We start from the raw sequence: 24,643 nt of genomic DNA, 5'->3' as shown, positions 1-24,643 counted from the left end.
TGGCAACACTTTGTTCATATCAAGTTTGAAAAGTGTGCTGAAATCGCCGTAGCAGAAACTCAGCACTCGCGTGGAGCTCAGTTCGGAACCGGCCAAGTGTATGACGGATAATTAACTCTTGGCAGCGGTCAAAATAAGCCAGAACGAGTGACAAGTGTGCACTGTGCGGAGAATCGATCCAGGGTGACAAAGGAAGCTAAGTTTGGCCAAAGATTAAGTCGGATTTCAGGTGAGGACAGAGAGAGAGAGAGAGAGAGAGAGAGAGAGAGAGAGAGAGAGAGAGAGAGAGAGAGAGAGAGAGAGAGAGAGAAAGAGAGAGAGAGAGAGGGAGAGGGAGAGAGAGAGGGAGAGAGAGAGAGAGAGAGAGAGAGAGAGAGAGAGAGAGAGAGAGAGAGAGAGAGAGAGAGAGAGAGAGAGAGAGAGAGAGAGAGAGAGAGAGAGAGAGAGAGAGAGAGAGAGAGAGAGAGAGATGTTTCTAATGTCTCTTCATGTGCATAATTAAGTCGTCAATCGGAATGAGGTTATTGTTTAACTCGCACTTATATCTAACCGATGTTATTATATCTCAGGAAGTTAGGGCTTGATTTCGTCCTATCTTTATCACTTTTTTATCGGTTAGGCCAACATTTTTTACTGAGGAAAAAACCTTACAATCTATGTAGTATGCGCTTAGACAATCTCAGGCCGGGTCGGGAAGACGGGATGAGGGGGAGACGAGGGACTGATGCGACTACTACTCTGTTTTGCTTGCATGACATATGTAGATGAAACCTACAACTGCGTAAACGGTCATCCCAGACGAAACGCTCCAGAAATTTATCTGGGGGGGGGGGAGAACGCGTCGCTGAGATGAGCGGTGTGGGGTAAAATGACTTCATAGCGGACGTGCAGGGGCTGGTCATTCGTTTTATTCGTCTCATAACGGCTGGGCCGATTGCCTTCAAAGTTGGTATATACCGTTAGGGACCGATAACAGAGGTGGCCTCACAAGTTAGTTAGGGTCTCATTTGCACGTTCGTATGTGTAAGGGGGGGGCGGCGCCTCTACGATCTTCAACTCAGAACGGCTGAGACAATGTCGCTGAAAGTGATAGGTAGTCTGAAGGACGGTCACATGACCGTCAAAAGACTGACATATGCAGTCCGACTGCACGGCAGTTGGGGTCTGATTGTACGTGCACACGTAACAGAGCCTGCTTTCACACATCAAGAGCGGCTGAGCCAGTTGCACTATGTTTTATATTCAAGTTTTGTATTTATGCACGCTGCTGAGTGCTAGGTGTCAAGCTAGGTTGGTGACCCTCGCAAGCCACTTGGAGATCTTAACACGTGTGCGCGTTGTGCACTCTCGTCTTTAGGTGCGTTCTACTTGTTATAATTGACCGACAAAATCACTGAAAATATCCATATCTCTCTTAGAGCTATTTCGCTCAAAAGTGTCGTCAGGTTTGATCTCAGTGTATCAGTTTTGAGTGCGTGATATGCATGTTTCTCCGAAGTCCGAAACCTTCCTGCTGCAAAGTTGGTCTGTTGTTTGCTTAATTCCTCGTTCTTATATTGCCGTGCTTAGCTCACCACAGCACGTCAGCATTCTCACCATTTCTGCGAATTGTTTTCTGTTCCAGCCTCCGTTTTGCGGTCATCCGATTCGGCCTCCGTCAGTCAACTCCTCGGATTTCCCCGGCGAAAACCACCAAATCCAACATGGCGGCCACGACGGCTGCGGCTGCGTTCGGCACCGTCAATTTTGTAGTGATGGCGCTGTTTGTGGCCGCCACGCTGGCTATCGGTGTGTTCTACGGTCTGCGTGGACAGGACGCCCAGGGACTGCTCATCTCACGCGACATGAACGTGGCCCCGGTGTCGCTCTCGATGATGGCGACATTCATGTCTGCCATTCTGATCATCGGTGAGACCGTGAGAGTCTAAGAGTTGGTTACCCTTTAAAGAACATGTTCAGCATTAACAGTGAAGGCAAGCCTGTTGAATACGATCATCAGTCATGGAGAGTAATGTAAAGAGAGATTTGAGAGACTTACGCTAACACATTTATTGAGAAGCGAAATCAGGTGATAGATAAAACTTAAAAGTACCTTATTGTTCCCACAATCACAATGCTAAACTCGCAACTGCATGCTTATGCATCGCAAAATAAACGTGCTGAAAAAAATCTGAAATATAACTGAACAATAACTGAAAAAAATCGCGGGTGAATAACTGTACGTAAACCTTCTCAGGTACGCCGTCGGAGATTTTTTACTTCGGCATGCAGTGGTTCGTGGTGGTTCTGACGTTTCCCGTGGCCAGCATCATCATCAGCGTGTTCATCCTGCCCGTCTTCTACCGAATGGAGCTCACCAGCGTCTATGAGGTACGTACACACTTTATGAGCTTAATTCGACAATCTTTTACCGACTGTGGCCCACCAGTGTCTACGAGGTCTGTGCACAAGTGACGGTAGATATATCATCAGCGAAAATATTTATACATTTTAATGTTAAGATAAGTGCTATGTTTTAATTAGTTTATTATTTTATCATACATTATGTTTTAGTATATTTTAATGATTCATCCATATTTACAATGATTACTTTACACCTTTAATTATTACACAGGATGGTCCAAACAGGAGGCTTGAGACCTAGTGATCTCTGTCTAGTGCCTAATATTAAAATCAACAGAATAGCCCGATAGCGATACAACAATCATGCCGAATGAATGAGTACGGTGCTCATTCAATGCTGAGTGCTGACGCAGTAATCTTTGCCGGCCTAGTTGATGATTATCGTTTTACGTGACGCCGTGCAAACTGCAAATGTCCATTTGGCGTTTATTTTCTTTGTCACCTCTGGCCACATGCCTGGATTATGTCCCTCAAGTGACGAGTGACCACTGCCCTTTGCGAATCGTGCTTGGTTCGATGATAGTCCTGTGAAAACAAACGCTTATACTCGTATGTATATTGCAAAATCACCATGATGAAATGTCCGTGCCCGTGGTTGTTTGATGTAAGTACGCAGGCGGGCCTGTTAATTAAACAGCTCTCCCGACGATGCAATGTAATGTTAAATGAGTAAGTAAGAAATCCATCGACCATACCTTTTGCTATGGCTGTCAAGCTATTGTATTGTATTGTATTGTATTTACGTCATAGACTCATCCCTTCATGAGATCGGAATCACAGGGCTATTCTCGAGTCAGAGTCAACACACGCTAAGAAATGCAATGATGAGGATAAAAAGTGAACACACATAAACCACACTACACACACGATGCAGAAGCTAAAAGCGGTTACAGTGACGTGTCAGCTCATGTCACCGAAGATAAGAGTTCTAAGACCTTGCTGGTAAACATCGAGGTGGACATGTCCCAGAACTCGCGTGGTAGGGCGTTATAGCCTGCGGCAGCGCGGTACACGAATTGCCGCTTCCCCGCAGCCGAGCCGTGTATGCGGGGAAGACTAAGCAGGTGGTCCTGCCTGGTGCTGCGGCTACGGTCTGGACGCTCGGCATTAGTGGCAAATAGTGCAGCTAGTGACTCGGGCTGACCTGTTCGTCTAGCTTTGTGTAGGATGTTTAGGGTTTGGGCTTGAACCATAGTGGAGGGGTCCGGCCAGCCGAGTGAGGCACGGACAGAGGAGATGTGGTCGAATTTCTTTTTGCCGGAGATGATGCGGGCCGCAAAATTTAGAATTTTGTTGATGGTGGCGAGGTTCTTGGCAGACCCGTTGCCATAGACGGAGAGGCAGTAGCGGACGTGGGAAAGGACGAGGGCAGACACAAGGATTGGGAGAGTACCGGATGGTAGGTAGTGGCGGATGTGGGAGAGACCGATAAGGATGCCGAAGCACTTCTGTGACAGTTGCGATACGTGCGAGTCCCAAGTGAGATGGCGATCAAAAGTGACACCGAGATTTTTTGCTTCAGTGCAAGGTGATAGCACGGCTTGCCGAAACTTGACCGTGAACGGTGGGAGGTCTCGCAGATTTTGACGTGAGCCGATGGGAAGTAGCTCGAATTTTGACTCGTTAAGTTTTAGACCGTTCGAATGAAAGTAATCACCAAGCGACTGGAGAGATGCCTCGAGTTTTAAGATAAGGTCAGGTAGCTCGGACTTGTGTCCAGAGACTAAAACCTGGGTGTCATCGGCGTACTGAATGATAAAAGAGTCGCCAGCGTACAAGCTAAGATCGTTAACGACGATGCTGAACAAGAGAGGACCCAACGATGACCCCTGGAAGACGCCCTGGCTAATGTTGAGCGGAGGGGAGCTCTGTGAGGCAGAGATGGCTACGCTTTGCGTGTGACCGTCAAGATAATTTCGAAACCAGGCAGTGTCAATGCCGTGCAGCTCGAGCTTGTCAAGCAATTTAGAGTGGGAAATCACGTCAAAAGCTTTAGACAGATCAAGTAAACAGAGCAGAGAGATGTGGCCTTGATCCATGCCAGCAAGTGCTCGGCTATGGAAAGCGATGGAATGCTATGGCCTCTTCCCTCCCCCTCCCACTTCATTGATGCTTGTGTCTAAAGCACTTATGACACCCACGACTCTGACCTCCCCCTCCCCCTTTCAGTACCTGGGGAAGCGGTACAACACGCGCGTCATGACGATGGTCGGAACAGTGGCGTTCATGATGCAGAACCTGCTGTACACGGGTATCGCGCTGTTCGCGCCCACCATCGTCCTCAGCAATGTCACCGGCATGCCCATCTGGGCGGCCATTGTGCTGGTGGCACTGCTCGGCACATCCTACACCGCATTCGTGAGTGGTTTACCGAGGGTGGTTTTGTGTAATTTGAGGGATTGACAGAGAATAATTAACAAATTGATAAAATCTACCGTAGGTATAGTCAGTATTGTGGAATATTCTTAGTTTATGCGGGCTGTGGCTGAAGTATTTGGATAATTGGTATGAAAAAATCAACGGTAGTCTGCTGCGGCAGTCGTGCGTAGTGCGTACTCATATCACGTATTCTACAATCTTCAAATGAGTAAAAAAAAAAATACAACACCGTTTCATCTAAAAATAGTTCTGCGGTGAGAATCAACTACGAAGCCATGAAACACGTCGAGCGGATGACGAAACGGCGTTAACGTCACGAAACAACGAACGTGACCTGAAGGAACCGACTGGAAGTCACGTTCTGAACGGACGGCTTAGCAGTGGTCACGGCTCCCATGTAATCTCTGATTCGCTCAGGAACGTGGGCTTACAGTCCGGCTGGCGCCTGTTCGAACCGGGCCTAGGGCGATCTCGATGGAATGTGATGTCCTATTTGGTCAGCTGTGTGAAATTTGGGTCCGAGACTGAATTAAACCTTTGATGTTCTACGACAATGAATCGGTACAACTGCAAATTTCCCACTATGCAGACACGCATTTCAGATGAGGGCACGATTTATGATGACGTTTCGATCTTAGATTTAACATGATTTAACCTAACTGTGCTGTGCATGTTTGTGCTTTTAGATACTTACATTTTACGTTAACGCTCATTTGTGAATATTTGTGTGGATAGGGAATCATGATTTACACATCCCCACATTGCTGGACGGTGCTGCGTTTGGTTGTCAGCCTGGTCTACATTTTATTGATGAGCCAATGTCCTACCGACCAGCCCGCCTGTGACGTCCTCAGGGTGGCTACAAGGCCGTGGTGTGGGCGGACGTGCTGCAGGCGTGCGTCATGGTCTGTGGCGTCACCGCCATCATCGTACAGGGCTGCATCAACGTCGGCGGCTTCTCAGAGATGCTGGACGTCAACCGGCAGCACGGGAGGCTGACAATGTTCACGTGAGGATCGCTCATAAGTAATAAATAAGTCATTGAGCAGTTAGCTAAGTAACAGTGTAGTTATTGGTCGTCTATTGGCTAAAGCACGTCACATTGCGTAGACGGGCGTTACATGGATTGAGGCGCAAATCTACATATATCTCAGGCAGCTTTTGCCAAATTGTCAGGGAACTCAGTTTTGTTTTTCAATAGAAAAACACAATTCTAAAGAATAGTGAAAGAGGTCTATGACTCGACGTTTGACATTTCAACAGCAGCTTGTCACCAGCTATTGCTCTTCACTTTTGCCCACAGCTGGGACATCGACCCTCTTCAGCGGTACAACTTCTGGAACACATTCTTCGGCCAGATCTTCGTGTGGATTTCCCTGCTGGGGGTGAACCAGCCGGCTGTTCAGAGGCTGCTCAGCCTGCCCACGCTCAAACAGGCAACACTGTGAGTTGTGTCCGTTTCGTCTCACTCTCAAACAGGCAGAACCACGAGTTGAGGTTCGTATAATCACGTGGAGCTGTCCTCTTTTAGCTCAGTAATGCCATGTGATATTTTGAACGCAACCATTGCATTGCCCGCCAGCATTTTGTCCGATGAAGTCGGTTCGTTCCGGCCTCTTTGCTCAGTGAGTAAAGCACTGAACTGGTTAAGCCTCTAGTCGTCTCGGCGCTTGACATACGAGCGGATATACGGCGCTCGTATATCCGAGAGATATACGGCGCTCGTAGAACGTTGTACGTCACGTTTAGTCATCTCTGCCTTCCCTCGTCCACAGCACCAGCCTGATCAGCAGTTTTCTGATCGTCATCATGGTCTCCCTCTCCACCGTCTCCGGACTGGCCATCTTCGCCACGTACTCGTCCTGCGACCCGCTGCGGGCCGGCGTGACGAGCCGCCGGGACGAGCTGGTGCCGCACTTTGTGGCCGACCAGCTGGGCCACGTGCCCGGCCTGGGCGGCCTGTTCATCGCCTGCGTGCTCAGCGGCGCGCTCAGCACCATCTCGTCGTCACTCAACTCGCTGGCGGCCGTCACCTGGGAGGATTTCTTCAGGGACAGCGCCTGGACTGCGCGGCTGTCTGAGGCGGGACGGCGATGGGTGCTCCGAGGCATAGGTCAGTCGGGTGGTGGCTCGAAGACATAGTTAAAATGAGGCATACGTTCTAGAGGAAAACTGCAAGGAAATTCGATAGTTCATAGCAATCTTTCAGTAGCTTTTGAAGTGCTCATTTCAGGGATGCGGAGCCGTGGAAATTTCAGACGGCTCGGGCTCGGGCTCCGGCTCCGGATAAAAAATCGGCTCCGGCTCCGGCTCCGGCTCCGGTTCCGGGTGAAATGTCATGGCGGCTCCGGCTCCGGCTCTGGCTCCGAGTAAAATGGTCCGGCTCCGGCTCCGGCTCCAGTACTCAGTACATCCCCTATGGAATTAAATACCTACGGGTGGAAGAAGACAATAGGATTGGTACTTACCTACACGTTGCTTCTGTATATGCATAGGTAACAAGGCTATTTTTGTTTTTAGGGCCTTGGCTACTTTCATATTTTGAATACCATATGTTTTACTGCCTTGTACTGTCAAGCCGAACTAGGTCAATAAATTTTTCCTAAAAAAGGAGCCGGAGCCGCCCCCTTTTTGACGGCTCCGACTCCGGCTCCGGCTTCGGACTATACCTATTGTTTCACGACTCCGGCTCCGGCTCCGGCTCTGGGCAAAATATGCCGGCTCCGGCGGCTCCGGCTCCAGCTCCGGCTCCGGTTCCTCACCCCTGGCTCAATTGCGGCACTCTTAAACATTCACTAAATGTACGCTTCAATATTAATGCCCTCAAATATTTCTGGCCAGCGGTACTGGTGACTGTTGACTAAATATGCATTTAAGGACCATTAACCCTCACCCGCACATGCCATTTTCCCATCCTAGAACGCACATGGGGGGGGGGTGGTTGCCACCCCCCCCCCCCGCGCCATTTCGTTCCTGTTGGAGATAGAGCTTAGCAGTAAAGACCAAAAAGATTCTTTGGGAAGAGACGAATCCAATGATACCCAGTTTTACCTTCTCAGGTCAGTCATTGACCTTCCAGGTCAGGTCAAACTAAAAAATGTTGCTGTTTTGGGTCACCGTTGGATATCAAGTGCGCTGCTTATCAAATACCGATGACGATGCTGTTTTCTGGTGCCAAGCCAGCTAGAACCTCTTTGTCACACCATCCGACCAGAATTTTGCTGCTGAGGTCATTTCAGGTCAAGTTAGGTCAAGGTCAATTATATGTGTTTGTATGTCTGTGTGTGTCTGTGTGTATACTGATGTGTGCACCGATTGTTTTTGGGTCCATATTACATGAAATCATGATCTGAGAAGCTTTTACCAAAAATGCAGTCAAAAAACTTCACAAAAAGTAAATTCAGCTTGCCTAAAACGCAATTATCTTAGATGACCTAGGTTGACCTTGACCCTGACCTTGACCCTGTACATCGTCGAACAACATGTTCCATGATAGGTGGGAGGTAAGACTGGCAAAAAAGGCCGAAATCAGGGTGTCAAAAGCTCACAAGGCCCATGGCAAACGCAAGATGTTGAGAATTGGCCATTTGGGTCATGACATGACCTGAAAAACAAGGTCATATCTCCGAAACCAAAAATCACAGAAACTTGAAATTTTCAGTGGACATCAAGAAAGGATAGAGGAGCAGCTATACGAAAAATCAGCCTTCTAGCTGTAAAAATGTTGAGTGCAGAGCAGAAAGACTGCCTGGGGGGGGCAACCACCCCCCCCCCCATGTGCGGGCGAGGGTTAACATCTATCCGGCAGCGCTGGTGTACGGCATCATCTCGATGCTGATGGCGTTCGTGGCCAAGAACATGGGCGGAGTGATTCAAGTGGCCACGGGCGTATACGGCGGCTGCACCGGACCAATCCTGGCCATGTTCGTCATGGGGCTGTTCATGCCCTTCACTAACCCCAAGGTGAGGGAGAGGGAGGGAGAGAGAGAGAGAGGGAGAGAGAGAGAGAGAGAGAGAGAGAGAGAGAGAGAGAGAGAGAGAGAGAGAGAGAGAGAGAGAGAGAGAGAGAGAGAGAGAGAGACCATCGGGTGTTTGTACGATGTGAGAAAGACAGCGAACTATTGCGTCCAGATGTAAAAAAAAAAAAATTAGGTAATAAGAAAGTTGTTAAGTGATGTCTTCTCTCAAAATGTTTGAACGGCGATAACAGATAATTAGTTGGTCCTTTTATGACTGATATACCGTTGACTGTAGCGGTGCTGACTTTGCCCTTCGACCTGCCTGCAGGGTGTTACCACGGGTTTGGTGCTGGGCCTGGCCCTCTCCCTCTGGATCTCATTCGGTGCATCGTTCAGTGGGGCGGCGCCACCGGTCATGCTGCCATCCAGCGCAGACGGATGCAGCTTCAACGTCACAATCACCGCCAACGTCACTGATGACGCCATGGAGACGCGCGAAAAGTAAGAGCGACCGTGGTGAGAGCTGATAGATGCGACCTAACGCCTGTAATGGTCATAACCGTCATAAGTGAACCCATTTAACCGGCTCAACGCTCTTCTAATAAGTGAGCGGCGGGGTATATACATAGGGCCTTGAGCGGCAGGAATACAGTTTAGCAGTTTTACTAGTAAATTTAGAGAAATTGAACGGTTTGAGCTGATCCCCAAGCCATGGCTCTCAGATACATTTTGCATTCCAGATTATCGTAATATTTCGGGGGAGGCATTTCTCGTATACCTAAGAGCTGAGTGCACACATACAATGCCGGATGCTTCGGTGCCTGTAGAAGTAAATACATCATTCATTTAGATGGTTTAGAATGTTGCTTTACATGTGAATCCGTGCTTGGTGAAAGTAATGAAATGATGATGTTTTACAGAGGAACATTCGATACGCTCTACAGCATTTCCTACATGCTCTACGCAGTGATCGGCTTTGTGGCAACAATGGTGACAGGAATCCTAGTGTCTCTTTTGACAGGTGAGTATAACGCTTCACAAGAAATGAACCGAGTGAGACGAGATGGTCGCGAGTCGTCCCACGAATATTGGCGCTAGCCTTACGAAGCTCAACGCCCTTTTACGATCAGTCCTGGTCAATCATTTTGTAGCTGCTCGAGCGAATTGAGCGAGAACGCATTGTGCCTACAAGTCTATTGTGTTCAACAATTTTACAGTGACAGAAGCATACTCGGACGATGTGTCCCTGCAGGATGCGACTGTCGAGCCATATCCGGGTTATACCTAACGAAACCCGTCGAGGTTACGGATAAATACGAAACTGTTTAGGGTTTTCATTGAAAGTTCGCGCAGTTTTTAAGACCTCTAATTAAAATGTCATATTTCAGGTGGAGGACAGGGCAGTGTCGACGAAGAGTACCTGAGTCCCGCCATGTCATGGCATTCACGAAAGAAGAAATTCCATCCGTCAAACACAAACGGAGCTTCAAACGATGCCTACGAAATGGGCGAAAAACACTAATTTTTCATTTGATATATTTCATGTAAATATCATGCGACTCTGAGGGGCAAAAACGTACTTTACGTTCCCACAGTATTTTTGTAGCGTGCATGCCAGGTCACTCGTTACGTATTTCGTAAATCTACCTAAAGTGCTTTAGATGCACGTTTATTGTACATACATTGCTCGGCAGAGGTAGATTCGAAAGTGTGTGGTACAGGCCATAATAGTGCCTTAAATGTGCAGATAAGCAAGCATTACATTTGCGTTGTACCGTGATTTATGAAGTAGTTATTCCTCGTACGCCATAGGGTCCCGACTCCCGGCGCAAAGTCCAAAAACAAAGGTTTGGAGGTCATATGCCACAGACTACCCCGCTACCAGACACATAGTTAACTGTTTTATAGCGTTTTACATGCATTTTTCAAAGAAAATTTGCTCTAATATTGTTTTATTCATATTTCATTTCATTGTATGTGAGATACGAGTGTCGTGATGATCTAAGACCTGCATACAAGGATTGTGGAAATAATGGTAGTTGACTCGATAGCTGACTGTTTAACTGACCTGTAGCTTTTTATGTTACTGTTCTGTAATAATGATGCATGTCTCTGAACGGTATTCACCTCTCAAAAATGGACAGAACATCACAACACATTACACACGGGAGCAGTTCACGTCTGATCTACCTACGATCCTGCATCTACAATTACATGCCATATTTTTTTCTATTCCATGCCAATATTACCTTGATCCTACCATTTGAGCGAAATGATATTTTTGATGAATGTTGTACGGGTCATGTATGCATGTATAAAAATAAAACATTTTGTCTTACAAAGCTAAATAGTTTGTTTTCATGCGCAACTCTCAGACATGAGTGTAGATGTACTGGTATAAAACAGACCTAGTTTTTTGGTCCCTGGCAAGTGTAGACAGCTCAGGATGACAGTTCGAGGAATGCACCGCCCGCGGATGCGTGACATACACAAGCATGTAAAACACAACCTTTCCACACATACTACTTCTTCTCCATTTCGAAGGCGTTGTTGGAAGCTCCGTTGCTGTGAGGCAGTCGGAACTTTGCCTTCTGAGCGAAACACGACATTGCGGGGCTGAGCATTTCGGGATTCACTTCAATATTGCTGCCACCTGAAAAACAGACGACACAATGCGTCCAATATCAAAACCGATATAACGCGAACTGACATGATAAATGGCTAGAGTAAATTTTCGTCATTGCCCATACAATTTATTCACATGTTTCTTTACCGCGTCGTCCCTTTTAACGTTTTTTTTACGGCACCTCCCAGACGTTATATCCATACCACGGTTCATGATATATCATCAGATGCCTTCCTTGCCTGGGTCTGACTATGTTCTAGTAATATTGGGTCTGACATGAAACGTTATCTGTGTGCAATGTGCATATATGATTTTCACGCAATAAATTTATGGGTAAATGCATCATAAAACATGCGCGTAATATTTTCACTATTAATAATCAATCCGAAAATATATTTGGTATAAATTTGTTGGGAAGTCGTTTGGTCACTTACCTGTCACAAGTGACACAATGATGCCGATCACAAATGTCCCGACAAAGCCCAGGACGGAGTACAGCATGTACGATATGCTGAAAAACTTGTTTCTCACAACCCTGAAAGGAATGAAACCAGCATTAAAATGATGAGCCTTATGCACATTTTGTGGGAATCTTTAATCTTTCATTTATAAAAATTGTTGGCAAATAGCAAATAAACGTTTTACATGAGCCATTACGGCACCATTGTAATAACACAGGGACTCCGAGTTAATACATTCGCCACCATCTCAGAATCGGAGGGTCCGACCCAAAGCTGCACCACTTTATACATTGCGTGGCGGTACGGAAGCGAAACTATTGGGAAAGGGGCGGACTCTCGCGACTCCCCCGAGCCCCTGCGATAATATTTATTTGTTAAAAGATCAGCTGCACTGACTTTTCTGCTGCGCTGGTGGCGACGTTGGCACTCTCTGGGATCGTGATGTTGAAGCCACAGCCGTCCACCTCCGTGGGCAGCATGGCCGGAGGAGCAGCACCGCCGAATGAGGCTCCGAACGAGGCAGAGAGGGCCAGAGCCAGGCCCACCAGGAGTCCCACAGTCAGACCCTGTAGTGGTGTGGAGCGGGCTCGGTCAGTAAGGAACCGAGGGCTGTCAGAAAGGATGGTCAGCTTGGCCAGCCTGTCGAGACTAAATCCTGGAGTGAACTGGCGTGGTTGCTGTACGAGTCGGTAAATCGATTTCTTTATTAATAAAGTATCAATATGCACGTAGTTACGAGTATTTAGCAAATGTGAGCCGACCACGCCACCCACAAATGACAAACTCTCTCCCCTCAACGGAAGTTAAAAATAAAGTTGGAATGTGCTTTCTACTAGCTTGCCTTCGGGTTGGAGAAGGGCACAAACAATGCGAGTATGAAGATTGCCAGCACCGGCCCGGTGCAGCCACCGTAGACGCCAATGGCGATCTGAAGAACGCCACCCATGTTCTTGGCTAGGAATGCCATCAGCATTGAGGCTATGCCGTACACGAGCGCTGGAAAGCAGCGGGAAGGGTAAGAATTACGTCGTACACGACGACTGGAAAGATGATAAAAGTCAAAGAAAGGTATGCCTGTATTTAGGGCCTTGGGTATGCCACTATGCCATGCGAGGGATAAGCAACGGAATCAAAGAAGACACAACAAACAAGGCAGTGCTATTGATTTAGTCCAGCCCCAAGCATAAAACTAACGATGAATGAATGAATGAATGAATGAATGAATGAATGAATGAATGAATGAATGAATGAATGAATGAATGAATGAATGAATGAATGAATGAATGAATTAACTAAATATGAATGAATGAATGAATGAATGAATTAATTAATTAACTAAATATGAATGAATGGATATTGCATGAATGAATGAATGAATGAATGAATGAATGAATGAATGAATGAATGAATGAATGAATGAATGAATGAATGAGCTGGAAGCTGGTAGAAGTGTCCACCACTGACCTATTGCCCTGACGGCCCATCGCCGTCCCGCCTCTGACAGTCCAACAATACAGGCGCTGTCCCTGAAGAAATCCTCCCAGGTGACGGCCGCCAGCGAGTTCAGTGACGACGAGATGGTGCTGAGCGCGCCGCTGAGCACGCAGGCGATGAACAGGCCGCCCAGGCCGGGCACGTGGCCCAGCTGGTCGGCCACAAAGTGCGGCACCAGCTCGTCTCGGCGGCTCGTCACGCCGGCCCGCAGCGGGTCGCAGGAGGAGTAGGTGGCGAAGATGGCCAGCCCGGCGAGAACGGCCAGCGTGGTCATGATGAACATCATCAGGCCGCCGAACACACTGGTCCTGGGGATTAAAAACGGGATGCGGCGGCTAGAGAGGTGGAGTGTAATAGTTGCGAAATGTCTCCAAATATTTGTTCGGCATCGGCACTGGGCTAAACGAATGGTTATACATATATGCTACAGCTTGTGTTAAGACTCCTAACGTATTGCTTCTAAATTGGCAGATAGGCAAAGGTGGGTTGTTGTGATTTGCCTTATCGATGGCTAAGCGTTGGTAAGGTAAAAGCTCGAATTAGCCGTCACTTCCAATTGCCATGGGAAAATAATCTCAAAACATTCGCTGATTGCACGATTGTTATGCTGCGTTATACTGAAAAGCCTAATTGCAATCGTTTCGATTACGGTAAAAACCGTTACCATTAACGCTAGGATAATACATTTGACACATTCGGCAAGTTATTTAATAGACAGTTTTGACTCAGCATATAGAATCCTTACATGGCGGCCTTTCTGTACGTGGGCAAGCTGAGAAGTCTCTGCACCGCCGGCTGGTTCACACCCAGCAGGGACGTCCACATGAACAGCTGGCCGAAGAAGATGTTCCAGAAGTTGTGACGCTGCAGCGGGTCAAAGTCCCAGCTGTCGCAGAAGATCTTATGGGTCAGAGTGACATAAAGCAGGTGCCGGGCCACTTACGAACATTATTGGCGCGTGTAAGTAGCGCTGGTATGTGTGTATTTTAACAGCCACAAACTGATTCATTGATTAATCTGGACATTTATGTGACGGGTTTGAAATGAAGTTGTTACGCCAGCTTAGGCACGTATCTACTGCCACAGCCATCCAGCAAGTCTGTCTTATTCGCACGTGTAAGTATAATACACATGCCAAGAAATGAGCATATCGAGGAAACCCTACGAAAAAAATGCATCCTTTGTGGCACCCATAACAATTGTTTACGTCGAATAGCACTGTTGGGAATATGCGACCTCTCTACTTCCAAAGCTGCCCAAGACGCAGATATTCTCACGTGAACAGCGTCAGCCTCCCGTGCAGCCGGTTGACGTCCAACATCTCTGAGAAGCCGCCGACGTTGAGACAGCCCTGTATGATGATGGCGAGCACGCCGGCCACCATGACGCCCGCCTGCAGCACGTCTGCCCAGATGACGGCGCGGAACCCGCCCTGGAGCACATGGAGCACAGCGTGAGCACAATGTAACCGACTAGATACTAAAATGTAGCTCCTTCCACCACCTCTGCCTAAATGACGGTGTGGGCGCCCGGGAACACGCGGAGCATCGGTTCAACAGACAACGTAATACACAGTGTCACATCACGACCCCCTGGAGCATACCGCGACTTATCCGATCACATCCTAACTCTTAGCAGCACACAGTACCGAAGAGCCCAATGGGTAAGCAAGACACGATGGGACGTAGCGCATCTGCTTGCGTTCACAAAGTCTATAAAGGCTGCAGGCCAGTCACGGTGCTTGGGATGGTCCACATATCAAAACTAAAGCTACTTATTACGCTATAACTTAAATGTTTGAAAAGTACACTGCGTTACATAGGTACACAGTTGCAGTAGCGGCGGAACACCTTCAATTAAGGGAGGGGGGGGGGGGGCACTGCCGACTTTTGGTCCCATTCTTTCCATGCAATGCCCATACTGCTAATGTTAAAATGTCAGAATCAAAGGGGGGCACCGGTGTCCGGTGCCCTCCCCGTTCCGCCGCCTATGCACAGTTGTCCACAAGCACAACAACAAGCTATAATAGCATCACATTCCGTCCTTGTGCTTCCGACCCATGTTCCGCATAGAATAGAGGTAATTGACTATGTTCATTTGCACTAACACTTCTCCAAAGCGTCGTGAGACCAGCTACTAGATATTCTCCACTAGATAGCACCGTCCTACGGTCCAACCACTCACGAATGCGGTGTAGGAGGTGCCGAGGAAGGCAACCAGCACAATGGCTGCCCAGTCGGGCATACCAGTGACATTGCTGAGCACGATCGAGGGTGCATACAGCGCGATGCCGGTGTACAGCAGGTTCTGTGTCATGAACGCAGTCGTCCCGATCACCTTGGCCAGGCTGGAGTCGTACCTCAGGCCCAGGTACTGTAAAACAGTAGTCAGAGGAAGGTCAGCGATCGAATAATGCGTGGGTCGTCTGTGGTTTGAATGTAAGTAGCAAAAGATTGGACAACTTGGCAACACTTTGTTCATATCAAGTTTGAAAAGTGTGCTGAAATCGCTGCAATTCCATTTCGCTATTTCATTCGGCAAGATATTTAACTCGATACCTTTCCTATAAAGAGTATTTATTAAACGTTATAAAAATCAACCGTTTTCAATAGTGAGCGACGAGTGCCGAAAAAAATTAAGAGACATTCGCAATGTATGAGTGGGCACCTGTCTCCATTTTTCCTTATGTCATATGTGCGACGGGAGCGCTGTTGACTCCACTTGCAGTGATGCATGCCTAACGCAAGTTGAAACGGCGAGGCTTTTTCAATCGGCTGCAGCTTCTCTGCTGCATTAGTTAACTCGCCGGCGAACGTCAACGTCCACTTTGTCTGCAAGTACACTGCACAGTGTACACACAACGATAGTTATCGTGTTATTGGCCCGACCACACGGTGCCTCCATAAATAATTACCGGAGTAAATCTCCATAGGTAATTTAAAAGTGACAGTTAACACAGTCATTAGAAAACTTTGAACCAGCTTACGCCGAAGCACACACCGTTGTTCATGTCGTGAGCAAAAACGTAAGCCGGATGCAGGAGTGAGGCCCACACGACGTACTGATGTGACCACTATAGCGCCACTTAATCTCCTGTTCACGCTTCCCCTCCCCCCCCCCCAACCTACTCCGTAGTTCAAAGTGAAGTCCACGATTTCGCTATCAGTTTTAGTCGGTATGACATGTAGATGGTAGATCTACATGACTTCAGCCGGAGTCAGGCTGTGTTTTTTTTTTCGGGCAGCTTTGGCAGCTTATTCGAAACAAGGGACTGCATACAAGCAAGGCTGTAGTCCGTTCCAAAGGCTAACAAGGGACTACGGAAGACGCAGAAGTTTAACGTTTCACACCTGACTGTCAACCACACATCCAGCCCATATCCCATCGACCGCCTACCTCGTACACGCTGGTCAATCCTAGCCGGTGGAAGACGGGCAGGAACAGCGCAGCACTGATGATACAGGCCAGAGGGAACGTGATGGCGCACACGTACCACTCCAGGCCGAAATAAAACACCTCCGACGGCGTCCCTGAGGGTCACATGAGCTCTGTCAGAGGTCATTGCAAGTTAAGGATTGAACGATCTCTAGGACTTGTGAAAAATAGAAAATATAGTTTTCTATTTTATAGAAAAATAGTTTATAGAAAAATAGTTTTCTTAGTTCTTTATCTACAACAATAGCACGAAAATATGGAAAATTCAAAATAGGATCGCGACAAATTAGAAATGGCAATCTTTACAGCGCATACAGATCGCGTTTCTCCGCGTCATTCGAGTATTCTCGCTTTTTCGGCTTCGATGCCGTGGAGCTACAACGATGCTATCAAGTGAAGCTGATAGTCTATAGAAGCAGAAAAAGCGAGAAAAAAAAACGAAATGACAAACCGAAAAAGTGTGCCGTGGAGCCTGTCCTCATCGCATATTGGATAGTGTGTCGGCGTGAATGTAATTACGCCCCAAAAAGTACTGCATAAAATAGGTAACGTCTCACACACTTACCAACAATTAAGATGGCCGACAGAAAAGTGGCCATGATTGACAGGGCCACGGGAGCGACTCTCATGTCGCGTGAGATGAGCAGTCCCTGGGCGTCCTGTCCACGCAGACCGTAGAACACGCCGATAGCCAGCGTGGCGGCTACAAACAGCGCCATCACCACAAAATTGACGGTGCCGAACTCTGAGGCTGACGACATCGCTGCGGTTGTCTTGAGACTGGTGGCTGAAGAATCGGATGTTCCGGCTTTGGGCCGAGCGGTGAAGATGGGTGTTCTGGAGGGCAGTCCTCACTGAAAAAGAAAAGATAGAACAATACTCCAATTTCCAGCAACGTGTTTGAATTAGCCAATACGGTATTACAATATGAAAAAGGGAATTGCCGATCTATCCCTACTTCACCGAAAGAAGATTATTGCCATTTAAGTCATTTCATTAACGGGCAACGGCTACTCAAATAACGATGAGGGAGAAGTGGAGGAGAGGGCTGGAAATTTGGCCAACTGTCTTATGATTCTCGGTGGACCGCTCATTTTGCGTCAGGGAATGGCCCACCCACGGTGACCATAAGGCCCACCCGAAATTCTCGTCGTTCGTCTTTGAGCTAGGCACATCAGTCGATTCCTTTAGTTGAGCTCAACGCATCTAAGGTGTTTTCATTGTTTATATAACACGTCTCTAACCAAAGCTGTTGAAAAAACTGTTGGATACCTTTTTTGACCCAAGATGACCAAAGGGACGTAAAAAGGGGACACGGGTTCAGTTTTTCGATTTAGTGTATTTTGTTTATCTGTATCCCGGCGTTTGATAGTGTTTAAACGACTTTCGTCTAAAAGAAAGACAGTTCAAGTTTCTCCTATTAACCCGCGCCCTGGTGTGGGTCTGAGCCACCTTCGCCCTGGTGGGGGGGGCCAAAATGACCCCCCCCCGTCTAACTCGAAAACGAAGAGGGCTAGGAAGACGCGGAAAAAAGCAAACGAAAGCCCATAACAAGTACGTTCGAAAGTATTTCGGTCATTTTTTCGCTAAGGTCAATATTGAGGTCGCTAGAGGTCATCATAGGTCAAATTTCAGTGTTTTCGGTGTTGCCGGACATATTCCGCTGTAGCTCGGAAACTAGAAGAGCTAGAGAGCCGCGGAAAAAAGCAATCGATAGCTCTTTTCAAGCTCTTTCGCCAAGGTTCGTCAGATTTGACCTCAGCTCAACGGTTTGGCCTACAGAGGTCATGCAAGGTCAACTTGGCAAATTTCGTTGAAAATGTTTTTAACTATAGCATGCATTCACGAGAAAATAGAGAAACGATTCATGCACCATCGTGCTTGGCTCGTCGAGACGCGTCGAATGATATATAGTTTGACCTCGAAAGGTCATTTTGAAAATTTGACCTCAGGTCAAGGTCATGACCTTACCGAAATAGGTCATGCTGCATATCATTCGATCCGCATTGACGAGACAAACACGATAAACGTCGAACGGAGTCTCTATCTCTATTCAATAACAAGTAAGTGCAGAAAAACCGCTGGTGACCTCTGGTGACCAGGGAGATGACCTAGCGTGACCTCAGCGAGGTCACAAGCAAATGGTTTCACATGGGCTGTGATTTGCTGACCCAAGACACTTCAATAACGAAATATAGGAACAATCACGCCCGATTTAGCTGAAAAACAACTACTTTTCGATTCTCCCATTGACTTATAATGGGGAGCAGCGATGACCTGACCTGACCTTAGGTCACATTTATAAAAAATCCGAGATAGCCATTTTGTAGAGCTGGGTGACATCTTCAAGTACTGTAAATTTTACATCGATCGGATAAAAGCTGTGCCTTTGAGAGAGCTTTGAACTTTTTTAGAGGTGGTGTCAGTTTTGGTGACCTTGTGACCTGACCTGACCTGACCCGAACCCCCAAAAAAAGGACATGATGTAAAAATGTTGAATAAACAGCTATACAAAGTTTCAGGGCGCTAACTCAAGTGGTTTCTGAGTTATCGCTGAAAAACCACAGGGGGGGGGCCAAAATGGCCCCCCCCCACCAGGGCGAAGGTTAACTTACAATGGATAGGTCGCAAAATTGACCTGACCTTAGGTCAACGATATCAAAATTCCGAAATATGTTAATTATTGGTCCTTTGTCTTTGATACAATTCTTTGAGTTCCAAGCTTCTAGGAGATAAACTGTAGGGATGACAGAATGACGATTTTTGGAGGCATAGGTAGTCATCTAACTTGACCTGATGACCTGACCCTATGTGACCTGGGGTCAAAAAGTTTCACACACGATGCGGACTTGATGTATCAAGCTGTATTTAAGTCTCGCGGCGCTGCGCTCCGTGGTTTTCTTTACAGACGCACACGCAAAAAAACTGGTAGGTGTGGCCAAAAACGCCCTCCCCCGCATCTGTGCGAGGGATAACATGCCGCTTGGTAGCTGCTGACAAAGGAAATGCGTTAGTAAAGTCATATGCTTGAAGCTTTCTTATATTGGTTCAAGTTCGGTGCCGACTGCCTGAGAACCTATAGTCCAGTGAAGTAGAAAACACCTCATTTACCTTATTCTTTTGTGGAACGGTAATGTCTCTGCAGCTACAAAAAGCTTCGGTACTGTTATTTCGCCATTGTCAGTAGCTTTTACCCATGCAGCAGGTCGAAATCACGCGAGAGATTCGTCGACGGCCATCCTTGCTCTATTGAGCAGGGCCTTGACATAATGACGCGTTTGCACTATGCAAACGGGGCCGGGATGAACGCTGAATCATGCAAGACAGAACCTGGTATAGAGAGAGGTTTCCTTTTCCTGTTTTTGCCTGAATCTTGCATGTTAGTGGCGTACCTATGACGGGAAAACCTCAACTGAATACTGAAAAGGCACTAGCATACGAGATTCTTTGGAATCCTCCTCATGTAGCCAGCGTTAGAAGGTAAGACACATCACGAATTTGAAGTCATTCGTAAAACATACATAACATCTTCGAACACGTTTTGAAAGTTATGTGGTAAAAGCTGTAGGCATTTATCTTTCGAGATTCGCCAAATATATTAGCGTTACGAAAGGCATATTTGAGATGAATTGTTATTGGCCGTACAAGAGATTCAGATGATGCGATGCACTTCATTTGACTTTTTTTCTTCAAAAATTATACCAACAGCTGTTTTGGAATCTGATTGAGCTTATTACAAAAAAAGAACTTCAGACAGAGATAATTTTACCCCTTCATTTATCTGGAACACCAAATGTCAAATACCAATAACTATTGACGAGGGTGAACATTTTCAACATCTGGTGCTTTAGAAGAGAGGTAAGAAGCCATAAGATCGTGTGTTCGGCACTCAAAATAAAACTATTGATAGCACGTATCTCACAAGCGCCTGGGCGGACTCAACAGTGCACTCAACACAGCTGCTTGGGCGCCCTTTTATCTCCAATTTTATTCAGCATGATGAGAAAAATGAGCATCGGATCGCCGTCTCTGCGCTGCCCGCGATATGGAGCCACTCACCTGTTCCAGACTCCTCTGCGGCGTAGTATCCAGTTCACATCGGTGCACCGCGCGCACTGCTTCGCACTGGCCCTCAGACCGGTCAGCCCGTGCGTCGTGCGGCTCGCTTACTGGCGCCCGCCGCCCACCGGCCTCACAGACCTTCTGGGCCGGTCCGTGTTAGTATGTAGGTAGGTGTTGCGGGACCGACTCGGCAGCGGCCGCAGCCGCCCGGGGGCCCGCCTGGCCTCGAAGGTGGGCCGTGGCCGCGCTGACACGGTCGGACGGACCGTAACTGACGCGGTGACCTTGACAAACAGCTAGAAACAGTTCAGGTGGGAGATTTGACAGGCAGCGGCCGGCCAGCTGTCGGGGAGACTGAGATAGTGTTGAGGTAGGTGTGACGTGCATCTCAACCTTTCCGGGCAGCCGCCCATTAGAGTGAAATATGATCAGCCTAGAACGAGTTCCTATGCACTTATTTCGAACTACGAACCGTAAATGTCGTTGCCAAATGTTTTACTTTGAAGAGGTCGAAAATCATATATATGTATGTAATAGCCGATTTATTGTAATGCCTACTACTCGATGTAAAACTATCTTTAATCGTCCAGTCGTGTGCAAAGTGTCATAAATGGCCCTCTCCCAGTGGCCCTGCAAGCAGCCTGAACTGCTTCGGTTGCTAGCAAGGCTATAAATATTATGGGCTGCGGACTGATATTTATAGGACGATGACTGCATAAATATTATGGACTACGAGTCTATGAAAATTACCTATGACTCGAAATCGTACCAAAGAAAGTAAGATCCAAAGTACCCCGGCGCGGTACCGATTTGGCGCTCGCCAAATCGGTACCGCGACGCACGCCTGTCTTATTTAGTCTTTCAGTGCGCTGTTGCAGATTTGTGTTTGATTGATTTCTTGGGACACGCAACCTGGTAGGTTGCCGTTTCATAAAGAACAAACACATTCGTTGCCTATGAATGCTAGGTAAATAAATTAAATTCAAGCATCCAATCGTTCTCTTTAGGTACAGGCATTAATCTGAATCAATAATGATTCAACTCAAATTTTCATAAAACTGCAATGATTTCTCTTAAATAAATGCTCGCCGTTTGAAGCAATCAAATAAACTTTCCATACCTCTAAGTCCCCACCTTTCCATTTCTTCACGTTTTTGTGGTATTCCCATTTCTCATTTTTAACTCATCCACGCCTTAGTTATACCCTCAATATTTGTATTATAGATATTCTCCATCGTGTATGAGGAGGTATGAAGTACCTAAATATTTACGATCGTTCTTCCCGTGAAGTGTGAACTCCCCGTGATTGCCAAGGTCATAGTGCCGCTAAACGTGGTCGTGACCCAGATTTTCGCATGGGTGCCACGGGATCACACGGCATCACTACACATGGAACCACAGGGGTGGCCAAGGCTGGTCGTTTAGGGGCCCTGAGAGACTTGGATTTGTTAACTCCGGTACCGCGACGCACGCCTGTCTTATTTAGTCTTTCAGTGCGCTGTTGCAGATTTGTGTTTGATTGATTTCTTGGGACACGCTTTGGATGGTTACGATATCAATCCATCAGTCAATCCATCATTTATTTCCGATCCATTAACCCGGCAGTTGCTGGGGTATTTCGCCACCCACCGTTTGCTGTGGGGGAGGGGGCGTTAAACGCCCCCAGCCGATAACTCGAGAACCAATAGGCGCAGCGAAACGCACGAGGCGGCAAACGAAAGAACGCGACGAGACGCTTCAGGTGAGTACTTTAAAGTTGAATTTTGAGGTCACAGGTCGGGTCAAGGTCAGGTCAAACACCTGAAATCGGGCTTTCAGTAGCATGGACTTCAGGACTTCGCAATGGGCGCCTCTCGTCATAAACTCTGTCAAAACGGTGCATAATCCATCATATAAGGCCTACAAGAGTGTCAACTCCATTTAGGGGTCAGTCAAGCATAGGTCAGGGTCAAGGTCAGGTCAACCGTGTAAGCACATATCTATCCCCGGAAAGCAAAACTGATATTCGCAGCCTGTGACACATGTTTCATGGGTAATTTGGGTCGTAGAACACGATGGTGACATTCATTTTATCATATGTGTACGTGTTTGGCTCAAAAAGTTCAATTTAAGAAATACATGTGTCATGGTCGTGACTCGTGAAGTAGTCACGAGAAATTCCCAAGATTCAGTTCAAGCTTTTGGAAAATGCGGAACGATAATCAATAATCGAAGATAGCTATTTGATTGTTCATGGTATTGGCAGTCTAATGGCGTTTACGGCATGTCTGTATGTCTATTCTGCGATTTTATATTATTTTTTGAACATATGCCGTTTTTGGTCGAAAACTCAGAAATCATGACGTCACTAAAACCTCGATATCTCAAAAAATTCCTGACTGACTTTTTTTAAAAACTTTGTCACAATAAACTTAAATCAATTCCCTACAGGTATCCAAAATTTGGTGCGCCTGCGGCGCGCCGTTTTTATGCTATGGCCCGGCGAAAAAGTGGGGGCGTTTAATTAACGCCCCCCCCCCCCCACAGCAACTTGCGGGTTAACCCGCGCCCGGGTGGACCTGTCAGCCGACTTCGCCATGGTGGGGGGGGGGGTATTGTTTGGCCACTTTGTTTGGTTTGGGGGCGTTGGGGGTTATTGGGGAAACCTGGTAGGTATTTGGCCATACCAGGTTATATCGGAAAGCAAAAAAGCTAGAAAGATTAAAAAAGCAATAGTGAATAGATAGCTCGGTATACGATCTTTCAGAATCGTAGCTTGTATAGGTCATTTTTCGATCAGGTAATCACTGAGGTCACCGGAGGTCGAAAGTAAATTTGTTACGAAATTGGTTCCGTATTTTGACAGCTTTTCAAAAATCGGCGTATAATTCGGAACCAATAGAGCTAGAGCACCGCGGAAAAGCGCATTCGACTAGCTGTTTAAAAGTTCTTTCTGAGCCTAATGCTTTCACATTTCACCTACGTTCAACGGTTCAGCCTCCAGAGGGCACGAAAACTCACAATCTGACGTTTTTGGGAAAACGTTTTTTTTTCTGTAATAACTTTTGACGTCAAGCTTGTAAGTCACGTTGATTAGTTACCAGCATCGCGTTTCTCTCGTCGACACACGCCGAATAAGCTATAAGTTGACCTGAAAAGGTCAAATTAGGAATTTGACCTCGGGTCAAGGTCACAGAAAATGTCATGTTGCACATCAGTTTCGTATCGCGAAGCTGAACGGCGAACGCATCCGGCATCCTAAGTATTCTACTTTTCAGTGATCTAGCATGTTTCTATCTAAAGTTCGTCAACTGCTGTCTGCTGCAGCCTGCTGGAGGCGTATGCTGAATGCATAGACATGGATGAAGGAGAACCTGGATTGGAAACTAACAGCTGATTGCGTTCCCTTCGGTAAGTGCCCGAGGGCACGCGCGGCGGCAGCGGGAGCCGCGTCTGCCGCGCATTCACTGGCGCCGCGTAAGCGTTCACCGGCGCCGCGTAAGAGAAAAACACTAGAAATGGCCCTCTTTTTCAAGGTCGCCTGTATTCGGCCCTCGTGTACGACTTTTGTGCGGAACGGACAATAATAGTTTTGGTCTCATTCGATAGCCTGATCAATTTTGTCTGTCGTATATAGCTTCTAAACCTAAAAAATAAATCCGCATTGCGGTCTAATACCCGTTTCAAAACATGCCGCCCCGCGTCCCCCATAGGCCGTAATGCTTAACGGCGGGAGTTTCCAGTCCCGATACTTACCGAACGCTAGGTGGCAGGTCGATCGCCCGGAACGCTGCCCGTAATGGGCCTGTTCCAGCGCCTCCAGAATAAATTCTTGACTGGAGGCT

At 47.2% G+C, this 24,643-nt stretch overlaps 2 protein-coding genes across 3 annotated transcripts; one reads left to right on the top strand and one right to left on the bottom strand.

The window, feature by feature from the left end:
* Window positions 1-33: 33 nt before the first annotated feature.
* LOC122372511 (sodium-coupled monocarboxylate transporter 1-like) lies at window positions 34-11,089 on the top strand. The gene is made up of 11 exons (XM_043349743.1): window positions 34-229; window positions 1,625-1,908; window positions 2,237-2,370; window positions 4,573-4,761; window positions 5,637-5,791; window positions 6,086-6,226; window positions 6,558-6,895; window positions 8,591-8,745; window positions 9,070-9,242; window positions 9,662-9,762; window positions 10,130-11,089. The coding sequence occupies exons 2-11, from the start codon at window positions 1,704-1,706 to the stop codon at window positions 10,261-10,263; spliced, it is 1,725 nt and encodes a 574-aa protein (XP_043205678.1). The 5' UTR covers window positions 34-229; window positions 1,625-1,703; the 3' UTR covers window positions 10,264-11,089.
* LOC122372513 (sodium-coupled monocarboxylate transporter 2-like) lies at window positions 10,677-24,621 on the bottom strand. Of its 2 annotated transcripts, none has more exons than XM_043349747.1 (11): window positions 24,555-24,621; window positions 17,323-17,611; window positions 16,719-16,852; window positions 15,507-15,695; window positions 14,600-14,754; window positions 14,068-14,208; window positions 13,293-13,630; window positions 12,670-12,824; window positions 12,225-12,394; window positions 11,802-11,902; window positions 10,677-11,394 (listed from the first exon to the last, which is right to left on the bottom strand). In XM_043349747.1, the coding sequence occupies exons 2-11, from the start codon at window positions 17,516-17,518 to the stop codon at window positions 11,264-11,266; spliced, it is 1,710 nt and encodes a 569-aa protein (XP_043205682.1). In that variant the 5' UTR covers window positions 17,519-17,611; window positions 24,555-24,621; the 3' UTR covers window positions 10,677-11,263. The 2 variants fall into 2 exon arrangements, with proteins under 2 accessions (XP_043205682.1, XP_043205680.1); XM_043349745.1 differs by lacking the exon at window positions 24,555-24,621 and adding an exon at window positions 20,817-20,969.
* Window positions 24,622-24,643: the final 22 nt, after the last annotated feature.

Source organism: Amphibalanus amphitrite, unplaced genomic scaffold (assembly GCF_019059575.1).
Source record: "Amphibalanus amphitrite isolate SeventyFive unplaced genomic scaffold, NRLGWU_Aamphi_draft 001367F_arrow, whole genome shotgun sequence".
In the NCBI taxonomy this organism is placed as follows: Eukaryota; Metazoa; Arthropoda; class Thecostraca; order Balanomorpha; family Balanidae; genus Amphibalanus; species Amphibalanus amphitrite.
Note: the sequence above shows the minus strand (reverse complement) of the source record. Positions and strands in the feature narration are given on the sequence as shown.

What these genes read in the sequence shown, in the direction of transcription:
- LOC122372511 (XM_043349743.1), top strand. Translation starts at nt 1,704, where the DNA reads ATGGCGGCCACGACGGCTGCGGCTGCGTTCGGCACCGTCAATTTTGTA. An exon ending in GCACATCCTACACCGCATTC is followed by an intron (nt 4,762 to 5,636) that starts GTGAGTGGTTTA and finishes TGACGTCCTCAG; the next exon opens with GGTGGCTACAAGGCCGTGGT. An exon ending in ACGCTCAAACAGGCAACACT is followed by an intron (nt 6,227 to 6,557) that starts GTGAGTTGTGTC and finishes CCTCGTCCACAG; the next exon opens with CACCAGCCTGATCAGCAGTT.
- LOC122372513 (XM_043349747.1), bottom strand. Translation starts at nt 17,518, where the DNA reads ATGTCGTCAGCCTCAGAGTTCGGCACCGTCAATTTTGTGGTGATGGCG. An exon ending in GTCGGCCATCTTAATTGTTG is followed by an intron (nt 16,853 to 17,322) that starts GTAAGTGTGTGA and finishes TGTGACCCTCAG; the next exon opens with GGACGCCGTCGGAGGTGTTT. An exon ending in GCACCTCCTACACCGCATTC is followed by an intron (nt 14,755 to 15,506) that starts GTGAGTGGTTGG and finishes CATGTGCTCCAG; the next exon opens with GGCGGGTTCCGCGCCGTCAT.